This window comes from Papaver somniferum, chromosome 9 (assembly GCF_003573695.1).
Source record: "Papaver somniferum cultivar HN1 chromosome 9, ASM357369v1, whole genome shotgun sequence".
Classification (NCBI taxonomy): domain Eukaryota; kingdom Viridiplantae; phylum Streptophyta; class Magnoliopsida; order Ranunculales; family Papaveraceae; genus Papaver; species Papaver somniferum.
This window is the reverse complement of record NC_039366.1, coordinates 118,408,561-118,424,387: the sequence shown is the minus strand read 5'-3', so window position 1 is coordinate 118,424,387 and position 15,827 is coordinate 118,408,561. Positions and strand designations below refer to the sequence as shown.

The 15,827-nt window shown below is 40.0% G+C and overlaps 1 protein-coding gene across 1 annotated transcript; it reads right to left on the bottom strand.

The window, feature by feature from the left end:
• Positions 1 to 2,258: 2,258 nt before the first annotated feature.
• On the bottom strand, positions 2,259 to 14,973 carry LOC113307952 (cationic peroxidase 1-like). The gene is made up of 4 exons (XM_026556425.1): positions 14,699 to 14,973; positions 14,154 to 14,345; positions 13,910 to 14,075; positions 2,259 to 2,671 (listed from the first exon to the last, which is right to left on the bottom strand). The coding sequence occupies exons 1-4, from the start codon at positions 14,930 to 14,932 to the stop codon at positions 2,289 to 2,291; spliced, it is 975 nt and encodes a 324-aa protein (XP_026412210.1). The 5' UTR covers positions 14,933 to 14,973; the 3' UTR covers positions 2,259 to 2,288.
• Between the last annotated feature and the right edge of the window lie 854 nt (positions 14,974 to 15,827).

The following is a 15,827-nucleotide window of genomic DNA, read 5'->3' as shown; positions in this document are numbered from 1 at the left end:
ATCAAGTCTTTCGTTCTTTGTGTTCCCGCTGAAATTACTTTCTGTTTTGCTAAGCTTATGCTCTAAGCTGTCTTTGTTCTTTTTTCTCGAAAAAGAGAAAGAAAAATGAGAAGTGTTTTCCCAAATTGCTACCACAGGAACTAACTGTTTAGCATAGTCGCTTTCTCATCCCCAGTTTGAAATCAGTGTCCTTCACGGAAAGTTAGCTTTGCGACTGTTTGAACATACAACGCTGATTTATTGATTGGTAAGCAGCATATCAGACAACTGTTAAAGCGATATTATCGAGTCTGAATCATTGTCATTGAGCTGCTAAGCATAAAAGAAACTATATTTAAGGACAAAACAGTATGTAGGTAGGAGAATTGATATATGGGAATGATTCTTCGGAGCAATAAAATTCGTATGGATAAAACATACTAGTATTAATCCACGGAATATATAAGTTGAATGCTTGACAAGGCAAAAGAAACTAATTCGTTATAAAATAATCTGATACCTGCAAACTCCAACTCCTCAAAGTTCAACATGGTCACTGTCTTACCGATTATTCATCCCCCAAAATCTCTCGAGAGGGAAATGGACGGCTCATGGAACGTTCTGAGCATTAGGATCATCAATGGATTAAAATGCGGCCACCTATTTGTTAGAAGCGGGATTTTTAGTCGGGATAAAAAATCGGTCACCCTAGCTTTATATATCGCTATAGGCACCCAAAAATGTCTGGATCCTACACAAAAAGTAGTTTTTCTTGACTTGATAAAGTTGGGAAGTCAAAAGTTAGTTTTTCTTGACTTGATAAAGTTGGGAACTCCATTCTAAAAAAAGTAAAAATGACTTCTAAAGAGCACGAAGAAATGATCTTTTTTGTGAAGCACGAACCTCTGTCTGACATTTGAAAACGACTCCTATTTCCGGAGACCCATTAGGTGATTTGTTTTCATGTATATGTGACCTTAACAACAAGCTTGTTACAGGGGCGACATGTTTTATTAGAGGGGCGACATTATAATAGGACAAAAAAGGTCATTACACGATAATTCAAGTGTCCCTTATCAAAAAAATTGGAAATGATAAATTAACCCTCATAATTGATAACCTAGTTTAGTGATGATAATCAAGTTTAGTGTTAATAATTAATTTCACTTATATTAACTCAAAATCAAAACCAAAATCAGATTGTTAGAGTTAAAAAAAAAAGTTTAGAGGAGAAAGTCAATCTCAATCCATTGAAGAAATTAACCAACAAAATGAAGAACCAGGACCTGAAAATGACCGGGTATACTTAAGTAGTCCCAATTAGCTTTTTGTTGCTCAGAGTTATCTAAAGTACGTAAAAAAAATCAATTTTTTATATTTTCAGAGCTAATTATGGTTGGAATTTTGCTGATAACCAACTGTAAATCGAAGTTACGGTTCGTAAAAGATGAACTACCAACCGTAACTGGTTAAATTTGAAGAAAACTCAATCGTAAAACCAGTTACGGTTGGTAACTAAATGCTCGATACGAACCGTAACTCAGTTACGGTTGGTAACCAAATGCTCGATACCAACCGTAACTGAGTTACAGTTGGTAACCAAATGCTCGATACCAACCGTAACTGAGTTACGGTTCGTAAACTAAAATGGTTACCAACCGTAACTGAAGAAAATTCTCAGATATAAGAACATACAGTTGGTAATTGAACTATTACGAACCGTAATAACATCAAAATCTCCAGTTACGGTTCGTAATTGAGTTAAAATCAGCCGTAACTCACATAAACCCAGAAATTTCAATTTCAATTTTCATCTAAAACCCTAATTTTTTATAGAAATTAAACTTAAATCGAATAAAATAAACCAAATCGTAATTGGGTTTTCAAAACATACCTCATATAAGTCATTACACTACACTTGATTAATTTTCGAATCGTCGATCAATCGAAGACGATGAAATTTTGAGTTTTAATGGAGGTTACGGTTGATGGGAGGAGGAGAAGAGCAGAAGAAAGAAAACAAATTTTCAATTTAGCTTTGATTTAGGTTAAAAAATGGGGAGGATAATCTAGTCAATTTACACTCTCTATAGGACATCCCCTAACCAACTAGAGGGACATTACTATCACACTGCCGCCCATCTAATAAACCATTCCGCACCTATAACAGGCTTGCTTAACAAACAACTTCAGTTTTATTCATAGGGATCATTGATTTGACAATGAAACGAGGAAACTATATTTTTCCTCTATAGGAAAGCATCATTACTTGGTTACAATAACGTCATTATTAGAACGAAAAACAACGTTTAATTTCTTCTCCTGCAATTGGTTCTAATTTTGCCGTTACTACCTGTTAATGGGCTAAGATTACCCATCTTCACCATGGCAACAGCAAAATCAGCCAAGAATGTAGGGTTGTCATTGCTGTAAGCTCTGACTTGAGCATCTGTCGAACCACCATTAAATAGTACTTTATCTGAATGAAGTAGTCCTCTCCTGTTTGTCAAATCCCTGAAATAAGTGTTGTCAAATGCTACCGGGGTTGAATCGAAAGGATCCAGGTTATTGCTACCTCCTGACAGGGGACAAATACCCTTCAAGGAGTTAGCAAACGCCGTATCTATGTTGGTTTCGGTGTGGATTCGATTCCGAAAATGTAGACATCTAGATAGACCAATAGTATGAGCTCCTGGCAATAGATAATGAAAGAATCAGCTAAATGAAACCATTTTTGAGTCCGTTGGTGCAAAAATATTCACTCCAACAATCTCCGAGATGCGGGAAGGTTGATCCAATCGCTGTCGTTGACGAAGAATCTTCAAAGAATTGATCAGAGTGGTGGGGATACCTGCAAAAACACTCTGATGCTAAAATCAGCGGATGTTCTATGCAAGTATATTGTGGTGAAAAGAATCGTTTTTCTTCTTTTGGTTGAGATTTAACCTCTATATATAGGCATAAAGAGATGTAACTTTAGGGTTTCAATAGTTATCCAAATAACCTCCCTTATCTGTATTCATCCCAAATAACAACCAGATTCATGATAAACCCTAATATTTATCATAATCCACATTTATCCTAAATAATTATTATCTTGAATAGTAATTCTTACTACTTAAGATAATTATCCTCCTTCCATCAGGATTTATCTTAAATAATATTTAATAATTATCTATAATTAGGGCTGTCAATGGGTACCCATTACCCGGACCCGGACCCGGTATATTTGGGTCCGGTTCCGGGTCCTAAAGTTGGACCCATTAGCTACTTAGGACCCGACGGGTAATTACCCGATTGGACCCGAATTTAAACGGGTCCAAACGGGTAATACCCGTTGGGTACCCGCGGGTATCGGGTACCCGTTTATTCATTCTTTTATTCATGTTTGTAGCAAAATTACAAGTATTTTTGCTAGTTTTAGCTTTGATATTTTACTCATTTAAATTTTTTCTCTTACATTTAACCTTTATTTAGTACATTAATAAGAAATAATAATAAATTTTTACAAAAATTACTTAAATCCAAGCCAAAAAGAGAAATATATTAAGTTTTTGAGGTTTTTTAAATAGTTTTACTAAGACCCAATGGGTACCCGGAACCGATGGGTACCCGGGTATTTAAACGGGTCCGGTTCTGGGTCCACAAGTTTAGGAACCGGACCCGGAACCGTTAGGAACCGGACCCGACCATTATAAGTAGGGTCCGGGTCTAGTGATACCCGGAAGGACCCGGACCCGTTGACACCCCTATCTATAATAATTATTCCATAAAAATCTTAACCTCTCTATTAAGATCTTTTTACCCATGGACATTTGGGCTTCCATATTAAGCCAGGTGGATTTCTATCATAAACCAATTTGGCCTTCCATATTAAGCCAAGTGGGTTTCTACCATAAACCCTCCGGTCTCCATAATAAACCAATCCAGGATTCTACAATAAGCCTTGTGGGTTTCCAAAACAAACCCAATGGTTTCCCTAATAAACCAACCGGCTTCCACAATAAACCGGATTTAAGCTTCCATTATAAGCTTCATGCGATACGTACGAGTGCTATTTTGGATAGGGTACAAACATCGCCCCCTCTTAACTCTCGACTTGTTCGAAGAGTTAAGAATATTAAAGCCGAACCATGACTCATCGTAGTGCAAATCATGCATGACCTTTCCTACGAAAACTGAAGAATGTTATCTTGTTATTCTTAAAAAAACATGATATGTACCTGAAATTCGTCACCTAAACATGCAGCTTGTCAAGTATGGGTACGTCCTTGCTAAACCACAAGCCAATCATGGTTATGGTCTTCCAATAGTCCCTTGGAACTTTATAACCTCAATACTTGTGACTTAATCCCACATGTTTCACCTCACAGAGACATGTCTTCTCCAGGTTTCACTTCTCGCAATTCTCCGATAAGTGTCCAGTCTTCCAGATAACGCCAGTGCCTTTGCTTTTCTGCGTACATCACATATCTTGGCTTTGTTACTGACCGAAGATTTTACAGCAATATTCCATCAACGGCTACCGTTTCCAACAGGAATATGACTCCATACAGAACTAATGAATTTGAAAGCTCTTAGAACTCTAAGAGAGCTCATTTTCATTTAAATTCTAAGCCTATACAACAACGAGAAATCTGGCTATGATATTCCTTCACCGCGTACCTATAGCCAGCAGGAATCTAGTCTCCGTTCAAACAAAGAATTTGATTTCTTTTGAAACTTCAACTGTCCACCCTTATCTTTCTGTATAAATATGGGTGAATAGTCGTCGAAAAATCACATCTGCATCTATCCCTCTTCCCTTGCCAGCTCCCTTGGGTAAGTGCGGATTTGTTCATTTTGTTCTTTTTTTTTTGTTCTAGTACATTAGCTTTCGAACTTGCAGAGCCAGCTTAATTTCTCTTGCTTTGTTTTGCGCTGCATGGTACATCGATACATCAGCTAATCCCGTATTTGATTACTTCTTTCTCTTTGAAGCGTCTTCTGTGTCGAAGATTACTAACTGATCATCCCTTGACTCTTTCGTCTTTATTGCAGCACTAACAATCTTCTAAAGAACCAGCGTCTGGTCCACTGAATACCCGTAGCATGACTTCTCCCAAGCGATCGACTAACCGACAAGGGAATTCGACAGCTGTCGGGCCAATCCGTCAGAAAACTAGAGCTCAAGGAGATGGTCACAAACGATGCGCCACCAAACGCCCGTCAGCTGTCAGGGATTGGCCTCTCAACTTCCACGGAGCCACCAAGGCTGACAAAACTTTTATTCCTAATGCAGATGTTGGTACTGCTGATGTGGGAAGCAAAATACCTTTCTTAGTGGCAATAAGTGACGACGAGCTTGGAAGTATCAATCGATCCAACGATCCTTGTTCGTCGCCTGAGTACAAACCTGCTACACCTCCCTCAAAAACACCAAAACAACCTCGTCTGCCATTCGAAGATGCTCCTTTTCACCCAGGCTTGTACAGGTCAACAGGATCTACGGTGACTATTGGTGATTCTGCCATTTAGAACCCAACTGTAGCTCGCGGCATTATGCTCTCCGGTATGCTGTCGGTAGATCGTCATTGTTCGACCAGATGACTGACATAGATCAAGCTCTTGACCGTGCAGCTCAATTTCACTTCGCCGTAAGTGTTTTACTAATTTATACGTCTTGCTTCCTTGTTGAATTCCGAATTCTTCTGCAATGTTTAACCTATCTCCTTGCAGGGTCTTTCACTTGTTCGAAAGGTTGGTGAGCTCCATTACGAGGCCTTAGTCAGGAGACAAAAAGATCATGAACTTGCCTCGCACCGTCTCGAGCGCGAGAATGACAGATTGAAGCGCCAGATCGAAGGCCTCCACGCAAAGGGTCGTGATGCTGACAACGCTATGAAGCTGATGCGTAAGCAAAGCGATCGTGCCAACATTAAGTTTAAAGGCCTTGGAGGTTATACTGTTGCTCCTTCTGATGTCGAAAAAGCCGTTGACGGTGTTGACGATAAACTCTACGACCCGGAAGAGGAATGAAGAGTAGTTGCCTGCGTTTTTTTTTTTTAGAAATTTCCCTTCCATTCTTCTTAGGCTAGAATAGGACTCTAGACATCCAGTTTGATGCTTCAATTTTGCGCTCCTTATTAGCTATGCTTATTTCCCTTCCCGTAGATGCGCACCAATGAACCTTTTACTACTTCGTAAGGACCTAGCGACCAGTTGTCACTCTTAATTTGTTTTTCCTTCTTTAACGGAATGTCTGTTTATTTTCTCTAACTTCTCACTTTGACTGGAGAATTCCATGTTGACACTTATCCAATATTTGTCATTTGATACCTTGATATTTAGCTCGTCGACCAGCAATCTTTTCTGGAAAGACACCTTGTTCGGATGTAGGCGCCCTCGACAATCTTGCTTATATCCCATGCTTGCAAATCTTACTCTGGCGCAGTAATCATTATTCGCTCCAACTCTTGGAAAGTACACTTTAGTTGTAGGAAAAAAGTTTATTGAAGAAATGCAATCTACATTAATACGAAATTAAATCTACATTAATGAAAATATTTTTTTAGGTTGAAAGAATTCCATGGCTTGGGCTCTTCCCTCCCATTCATATTCCTTGACCAATAGGCACCACCACTAGCGGGTCTATCAATTAGGAAGGGTCCTTCCCAATTCTCTCCCAACTTTCCAACGCCTCCGTCTAACGATTTAGGTCTTGCCCTTCTCAAGACTTTCTCTCCAGGAAGAAAAGTCCGTTCTCGTACCTTTTTGTTGTACTGCTGCTTCATGGATTGCTGGTATATTGCCAACCTTCTCGAAGCTTCATCCCTGACCTCTTCTATCATCTCCTTGTCTTTTGAAAGAATTTCTGAGTTTTGACCCGACCGTTCCGCTAGTGTCTTGGTGGTCGGAACTAATAGTTCCACAGGAAGTACTGCTTCCGTACCGTATGCTAGTGTAAATGGTGAAAATCCTGTTGATCATCTTGGTGTGGTTCTGTATGCCCACAAAACCCCAGGAAAGAATTCTGTCCATCTTCCCTTGGCTTTGTCCAAGGTTTTCTTTAGGTTATCCAAGATAACCCTATTAGTCGCCTCGGCCTGTCCATTGCTTTGTGCATAATATGGGGTAGAGAAATTGTGTTTAATATGCAGCCCTTCACACAATGAATTTATCGACTCACAATCAAACTGCTTCCCGTTATCGGAAACGATCATTGCTGGCACGCCGAACCTACAAATGATGTTCTCCCATATGAATTTACGGACATGAACCGCTTCCGTTCTTACCAGTGCCACAGCTTCTACCCACTTCGTGAAATAATCAGTTGTGACCAACAAATATTTGACGCCCCCAGGTGCCGTGGGGAATGGACCTACAATATCCAAACCCCATTTGTTGAATAGCCATGGGCTCATGACTGGATGCAGTTCATTTGCTGGTCTCATTATTAGAGGTCCATACAGCTGACATGCCACACACCTTTTGGTATATTCCTTCGCGTCATTTTGCATGTAAGGCCAAAAATATCCTTGAGACAGCAACCGATGCGCCAGACTTCTTCCTCCAGAATGATTTCCGCAGCACCCCTCATGTGCTTCTGCTAGCAATTTTTTCCCTACCTCTCGAGTTACACATCGCAGGTATGGTTCCATCGACATCGGTTTCTTGTATAGCTCTCCCTCAATAAGATCATATCTCCCAGCAGTTCTTGTTATCTTCCCGGCTTGATTCTTATCCTGTGGAAGCACTCGCGTTTGCAGGAAACGAATGTATGGTTGACGCCAATCTTTAGGTTGGATGTTATCTACTTCATCGGTATCCATAGAATCTTCAGGGATTTCGAGTGAGGAAGAATTATTCTCACCGGCGTAAACTTTTCATGCAGCGTCGATGGTGTTGTGAGTGCTGGGAAGTTCTTGGAATTCGACTACAATATACCGTGTTGTGTCTGACACAACGGCTGCCGACACGTAAGCAAGAGCGTCTGCATGCCTATTTTCTAGCCTTGGCTTTTGATCGATTTCGAACAACTCAAATTCCTTTGCTAATTCATGTATGTGTTCCAAGTAAGATGCTAACCTTTCATTTCTGGATTTATATGTGCCACTGTAATGGTTTGCTACCAGTCTTGAATCTGTTATCAGCTTAACCTTCCGCGCCCCCAAGTGAATAGCAGTTTTTAAGCCTGAAATTACAGCCTCGTATTCATCTTGGTTGTTTGAGGTTGTAAATCCCAATCGGACATCCTTCTCAATCCGTAATCCTTCGGGTGAAATCAGCACACACCCAATACCCGCCTCGTCGGTATTTGCAGATCCGTTTGTGTAGATATTCCACATTCCACTATCACCTTTGGGTGTCATCATCGAGTCCTTATTACCCATTTGCACCCCAGTTGCTTTTGAAGACTTCTTGTAAACGTTTATACGTTCCCACGGTAACGGGATAGGCAGTATACTTTCCGTATCATGTAAGATTTCTTCCTCGAGTATGGATTCTGAAACTGGAATGTCATCTACTGGGAAGTCCGCCATCAGCGATGCTATTGCATGCCCTTTCTCGATTGTTCTTGGCTCATAATAAATGGTGTAAGCACCGAGATAAGTAGCCCATGTGGCCAGCCTGCTGGAGTCATCAGTTCTCCCTAATACTTTCTTTAACGGGTACTCAGTATAAACCACAAGTCGCGATCCTTCGAAGTATGGCTTTAAACGCCTTGCTGCATGCATAAGAGCTAATGCCATTTTCTCTATTTTTGAGTACCTAGTCTCAGCATCTGTTAGTGATTTGCTAACGAAATAGACTGGCCTCTCCTCCGGCTCTCGAACAAACAATACTGCACTAACAGCATAATCACTTGCATCCAAATAGATGTAGACCGTCTGGCCAGTCTTTGGACTTGTGAGGACTGGCGGTGAGATTAAATACTGTTTTATTTCGTTAAATGCATGATCACACTCCTCATTCCAACCAAATTTTTCGGACTTCTTTAAGGCTAAGAAAAAGGACTTACATTTGTCTGAAAACCGAGAAATGAATCTATTCAACGCTGCTAATCTCCCTGTAAGCCTTTGTATTTCCTTTTTGTTTCTTGGCGATGGCATCTCCAAAATTGCTCTAATTTGTTCTGGATTGACTTCAATTCCTCTTTGTGTCATCATATACCCAAGGAACTTCCCAGATATGAGTCCAAAAGAGCACTTCGATGGGTTTAACTTCATCCCATATTTCCGGAGCCGATCAAAGGTTCTTTTCAAGTCCATAAAGTGAGATTCTTTCTTTTTGGACTTGACCACCATATCGTCGATGTAAACTTCCATGGTTTTCCCAATCATATCCTTGAACATTTCATCCACGAGACGCTGATAAGTTGCTCCCGCGTTCTTCAAACCAAATGGCATAACGAGGTAACAATATATCCCTTTGTCTATTATGAACGCCGTATGTTCTTGATCTTCCTCATACAATTTGATTATAACCAGAATATCCGTCCATGAATGCCAATCTTTCAAATCCCTAGGTAGCGTCTACTAACTCAACAATCCTGGGTATGGGGTAAGGATCGCTTGGGCATGCTTTATTCAAATTTGTAAAATCAAACATACCCGAATTTTCCCATTTTTCTTCGGAACTGCTACAATATTTGCTAACCATTCTGGATACTTGACAGGTCTTATTATTCTTGCTTCTAACATCCTGTCAATCTCCTCAACAACCTTTGCCTTCCATTCTGTAGCCATTTTTCGTGGCTTCTGCCTCACTGGTTTAAATCCTTCACTGATATTCAACCGATGGCATGCGATGTCGGGGTCAATACCTTGCATGTCCCTGAGACTCCAAGCGAAGACATCTTTATTATTTTTCAGTAGGGTGATCAAGCTTTCACTTTCGCCTAACGGCAATTCTGCTCCGATAAACGTTGTCTGCTCCTTCTGATCCCCAATTTGCACTTCCACCAACTCCTCAATAGTTGGTGGTCCTTCCTTTCCTCTTCCTTGATAAGAGGTCGGGAAGCACTGTGATTGCTACAATTTCTTTTCCACCTGGAGTATTTCTGAACCCTTTAGTTCTGACTTTCTATACTCCTCCATTGCGCTTTCGTGACATTTATGAGATGCCACCTGGTCGCTTCTAACCTTCATCACCCCTGCTGGAGTAATGGACTTCAAGCACTGGTGGACAGTGGAAGTTACCGCCTCCATTGCATGGATCCAATCACGCCCTAAGATAGCGTTGTAGGGTGCACGGAAATCTAGCAACGAGAAATATTGCATAACCGTCCTTCCTCCCACTATCGTAGGCAGATTAATCCTTCATATTGTTGTCATCGTTTCTCCACTGAATCCAATGATAGGGTTATCATCTGCTTCAACTTTCCTCTCGCTCAAATTCATTAAAGAGTATGCTCCCGAGAATATGACGTTAATTGAACTTCCAGTATCAACCAGAACTCGACGTACCTTATACATCCCAATGAGAGATAGAATCACGATTGCATTATTATGTGGTTTATATACTCTAGAAAGATCAGCGTTCGAAAAATAAATCTCAGTCTTCCCCTCTTCCAAGGTCTCCGTACCAATCATACTGGCATAATCGACCTTGTTCGATACTCGCCAATCGTTAATATGACGTAACTTCAACCGTGTAGCATTATCCTGAGCCTTTATCGAAGTTGTGTTAACTCTTGCGTGGCTCACTCTAATCTCTCGTAAATCTAGAGTGTTGGCCAGTGTGTTGACTTGTGCCGGACTATTCTTCACGTATTGCTGCAGCTTTCCTTCTTCAATCTGGACTTCCGTTGCGAGAGCACGACAAGTGTATGTATTGTACCCATGATCTTTGTGATGAGCACAATATTTATTCTTATCTCTCTTATCCCTTGTTTCTGCTGGTAGGGGCTCCGGAATGGGAAGCGAGTCTTTAATCTTCTTAAAAAGTTCCCCAAGTCCAATATTCAACTTGGGAAACTTTACTCTTTGCTTTTCTTGCGACTTACGTGAATCTTCATCGTTTCTCACCTTCCTTGCTGGACCTTCATGGCTCTTGTTTTTGGTATTACCTTCAAATTGTTTTTTCGATTTCGCCGGTCCCTCGACCATTATCCTTCTTGCTGTTCGCGACAACTTTGCTTTCTTTTCTTTCTCTGCCTTAGCATATCTATCATACCTGTCATACAACTCTTTGAGGCTTCCAACTGGTTGGACTGTTAATGAATTGTAAATTCCGAATTCATCATACTCCATTGAATTTTTGTATGCTTCTATCACGAAACTCTCATCAACTTTTCCAACTTCGCTTACTTCCTGACGGAACCTTATATTAAAATCACCTAGACTTTCGCCAGGTTCCCTATGCAAGAGGAATAAATGACTGCTTCCCTTCTTGCTCCCGAGATTAATCTTGTACTGCTCGAAAAAGGCATCCGACAACCTTCCAAAATCCTTGATTGAATTAGACTTTAAATGTGAGAACCAAGTTAGAGCCTACCCGTCAAAGTAATTGGAAAATTTCTGCAAAATAGTTCGTCATTGTATCCCCACAAACTCATCGAGGCTTGAAAACGCTGGACGTGCTCCACCGGATTCCCATTCTTGCCGTCAAAAAATTCTTTGAACTGAGGCTGGTTGAAGTTTGAGGGTGGGCGGAATCGCCTTATCTTCCCAACAAATGGAAAATCCATTAACTTCTTCATGGATAAGATTTGCTGCTCTTCATCTCTAGATTGCTTTTGCGTTAACAACTCATCAATCATGGCGCTAAGCTTCTTTCTGCTAAGCACTTCGTCCTTCTCCGAGTCATCCTCCGTTTCCTTGCGAATTCGTTCATTCCTAACAAGGTATGTTCTCCTTTTGGAATGATCTCTTTCACGCCTTGATCTCTTTGAGTACCCATCATTGGTTCGATCAATTCTCAGTCCCTGCCTCCTACGAATGGTCCCTTCCTGACTACCTCTTTCAACTTCATAATAATAATCATCATTTGGAGTATAACGTTCATAAAGGTTATTTCCTCGTCGACTAAGACTTTGTAAACGGTCCCTTTCATCCTCAACTATTCTTCCATCATACCTACTTCGCCAACGATCATCAATAACTTCGTTTCTTCTTCGTGGACTATCTGGACCTCGGTGACGATTTGTCCTTCCACTTCCAGAACGTGAGTTTGCTGGTGCTTCAAGATCCCTTCTTTTCTCCAAAGCAACTTTGAGTCGTTTGTTCTCTCTTTCCAGTTCCTGCAGCCGCTAACGAATTGTTAAATTGATAGGCATCACCAGCGGGTTATTTCCCGTAGGTGGAACGTTGGTCTGTACGGCTGGTGTGGTGTTATCCTGACTAACAGGTGGATTGTTAGCTCGAGCACTCACACCTCTGCTAGCAATATCCCCTTCTCGAAGGACCTGGTTGCTCGGATGTTGCCTGAAGATTCTCCTTGACGACGGTCTCTTCTGCTGGTGATAGGAGGTGGAGATCTGTTTACCAACACGTAGTTCACCCTAGGAACAAATCCCTCTGAACGTGAACGAGAAGCTGATGTTGTTGATGACACCGACGCCGATCTCCCATCCCTCTCGTCGAAGCTTTGGACAACAGCGCTTCTCAAAGTTCGAGTATTTTCTTGTTGATTCGATTGATTCCCAGCAGGTAGATCTACATCCATCTCATGTCGATCTGCTCCTGATGCCTCCATTCGTTTCTCTTTTCTTTCAAACTTTTCTTTTACAACTTTGGCAGAACCTTCTGCGACGTTTTTGGACCTTCCCGCAACCTTCTGAAAAATTTCTGGATCTTTCAGCAACTTTTTTGAAAGTGTTCAGTAATCCCTGCAACTTTTTGGTACGTCGCTGGAAAAACAACAACTTTTTGGTACGTTGTTGGAACCTCCTGTAACTTTCTGAAAGTGTTCAGAAGCTCCTGCAACTTTCTGTTACGTCGCTGGGACTCCTGCAACTTCTATAAAGGTTGTGAAACCTTCTGTAACTCCTTGTTCACAATGATTTTGAAACCCTAGTTTCGAAAATCACTTGAGAACGACTTCTATCAATTGAGGAGCACGATCTTTTCTTCGTAGTCCCCTTAGTCGGCGCCAAAAAATGTTGGTGCAAAAATATTCACTCCAACAATCTCCGAGATGCGGGAAGGTTGATCCAATCGCTTCCGTTGACGAAGAATCTCCAAAGAATTGATCAGAGTGGTGGGGGTACCTGCAAAAACACTCCGATGCTAAAGTCAGCGGATGTTCTATGCAAGTATATTATGGTGAAAAGAATCGTTTTTCTTCTTTTGGTTGAGATTTAACCTCTATATATAGGCAGAAAGAGATGTAACTTTAGGGTTTCAATAGTTATCCAAATAACCTCCCTCATCTGTATTCATCCCAAATAACAACCAGATTCATGATAAACCCTAATATTTATCATAATCCACATTTATCCTAAATAATTATTATCTTGAATAATAATTATTACTACTTAAGATAATTATCCTCCTTCCATCAGGATTTATCTTAAATAATATTTAATAATTATCTATAATAATTATTCCATAAAAATCTTAACCTCTCTATTAAGATCTTTTTACCCATGGACATTTGGGCTTCCATATTAAGCCAGGTGGATTTCTATCATAAATCAATTTGGGCTTCCATATTAAGCCAAGTGGGTTTCTACCATAAACCCTCTGGTCTCCATAATAAACCAATTCAGGCTTCTACAATAAGCCTTGTGGGTTTCCAAAACAAACCCAATGATTTTCCTAATAAACCAACCGGCTTCCACAATAAACCGGATTTAAGCTTCCATTATAAGCTTCATGCGATACGTATGAGTGCTATTTTGGATATGGTACAAACAGAGTCCAACATATCATTCAAATCTAAAATCAGTCTCAATTAGTTGTACATTGAGTTAAGACCTTCATCACAGTTATGTTATCAAACTCACCCGAGAGAATCACCATTTCTTTGGGAGTAAAACCTTTGTTACCAAAGCTGGTGATCAAGCCACTGAGAGAAGAACCAGGACCAGGTAAGTTGTTATTTGCAGCAGTCGCACTTGCGGTCCTGGAGTCTCGTCTTCCTAATGGTACGTTCCATGATCGACCACCCAACTGAAGAAAGAAAGAAAAAGAATTTAGTTAATCAAAAGGAAATGTGATTTTTTGAATAAAGTCAACAATCCTACTTACAGCGACAACAGAATCCCGAGCAGCAACGGTAAGGATGTCAGCACAAGAGACAGTTCTAGCGCAGAGTGTCTCAAGTTGAGATTTTATTGTGTCGATGACATTAAACCCTCTCAGTGAATTTGCATTTGGCCCTGCATTCTTCTCTCCTGTGAAGCCCGTTGTGTCGTCCAACAGAACGGATGCATCACAACCCTATAGTGGCACAACATAGATGCGTGTTAGATGCATTTCTAGGCAGCAAAATATTTACTGATCACTTGAACCTTTGATTCTAATTAGTATCTTATAAAATAAAAAATCCCCATTGTGCCACTAAAAACTCTATACTGAAAATTGACGTTTTGCAAAAAGATATGTATGGCTGCTAGGTTAAGGGCCTTGGGCTGTCATCCGGTTTACCTAGTCCATCAACGGCCTTGAATAATCAGTGATGAGTTCGTAAACTTTCTATACAGACGTGTGTGTATATATATATAGATGTGAGTTCGTAAACTTTCTATCTACATATTAGGAAAATTAATTAATGATGTAGTTTAATTACTTGCATTAACAAAACAGTCATGGAAATGAAGACGTAGTATTGAAGCTCCCATTCTGCGGTCGTTTAGAACTATAGAACGCACTGCAGTTCGGATGGTAGAGAGAGCATTGGGGCAACTAGTTCCATAAAAGTTGGTATTTAGCTGAGCAGACGTTGTGTTAATCTGCATCCCAAGCAACATACACAGTACTAAAACATAAGAAGCGAAAGAAAAAGTAGAAGAAGAAAAGTAAGACATGATTAGAAAGTCTTAAAGCTGATGATGAACTAGCTAGTGAATCTTTTTGGTTTTAGTTCTTGTTTTAGTTTATCTCTAATTGGTTCCTATTTATAGCACTTAACTAGCCAAGCAATGTTTATCAAATGGATAATTATTTAATGAAAATTATACGTAGCATTTTTTTGTTTTTGATAGGTAATTAGACTAGTCAAGTATAAATTTTTGTTTGATTAGTAAAAATCTTTCATCAGTGGGCCGGTTAGGAAACCTAAATACGCCTTCTCCGGTGATAGTAAGCGTAGAACTATTTACAGATGATGCATTGCATGGTTCATGGTTCAATAGTCAATAAAAACGGTAATCATCTTGCATGTCTCCCCTTTATTTTATATTTTCGAAAGGTTTATCTTCTTGTTTTGTTGTCTCGTCTTGTTTCCTAATTGATTAGTGAAAGGAATTCAAAAATGCGATGATCTTACATTCTTCACTGACTTTTGGATTCCAATCCTTTTCAACAAGAACTCTAATGGCAATTCAAGGCACTGCTGGTTAGTGTTACCAAAAGCAGAAAAGGCTGTATGTCAAATGCATACCTTAAAAGTGCTTTTTACCAACCTTATTCTTATCACTGGTTAAAAAGACCAAAATCAACAATTTCTGGGTGAAATGGACAGTTAGATTTTGATACTGTTTAAATGGACAAAAATGTAAAAATAGGCAGGATGTAACCAGTTTCATCGTGCCCATTTTCAAATATTTTTTCTTATTTTTAATTTACACAGGATGTATCCAGTTTCATCCTTGCTATTTTTAAAATTTAAGCTAGGATGAATCCAGTTTCATCCTTGCTATTTTTTTTGGCCATTTCACCCAAACTATTCTTTACTCGTCCATTTGAACCGTGATTTAAAAA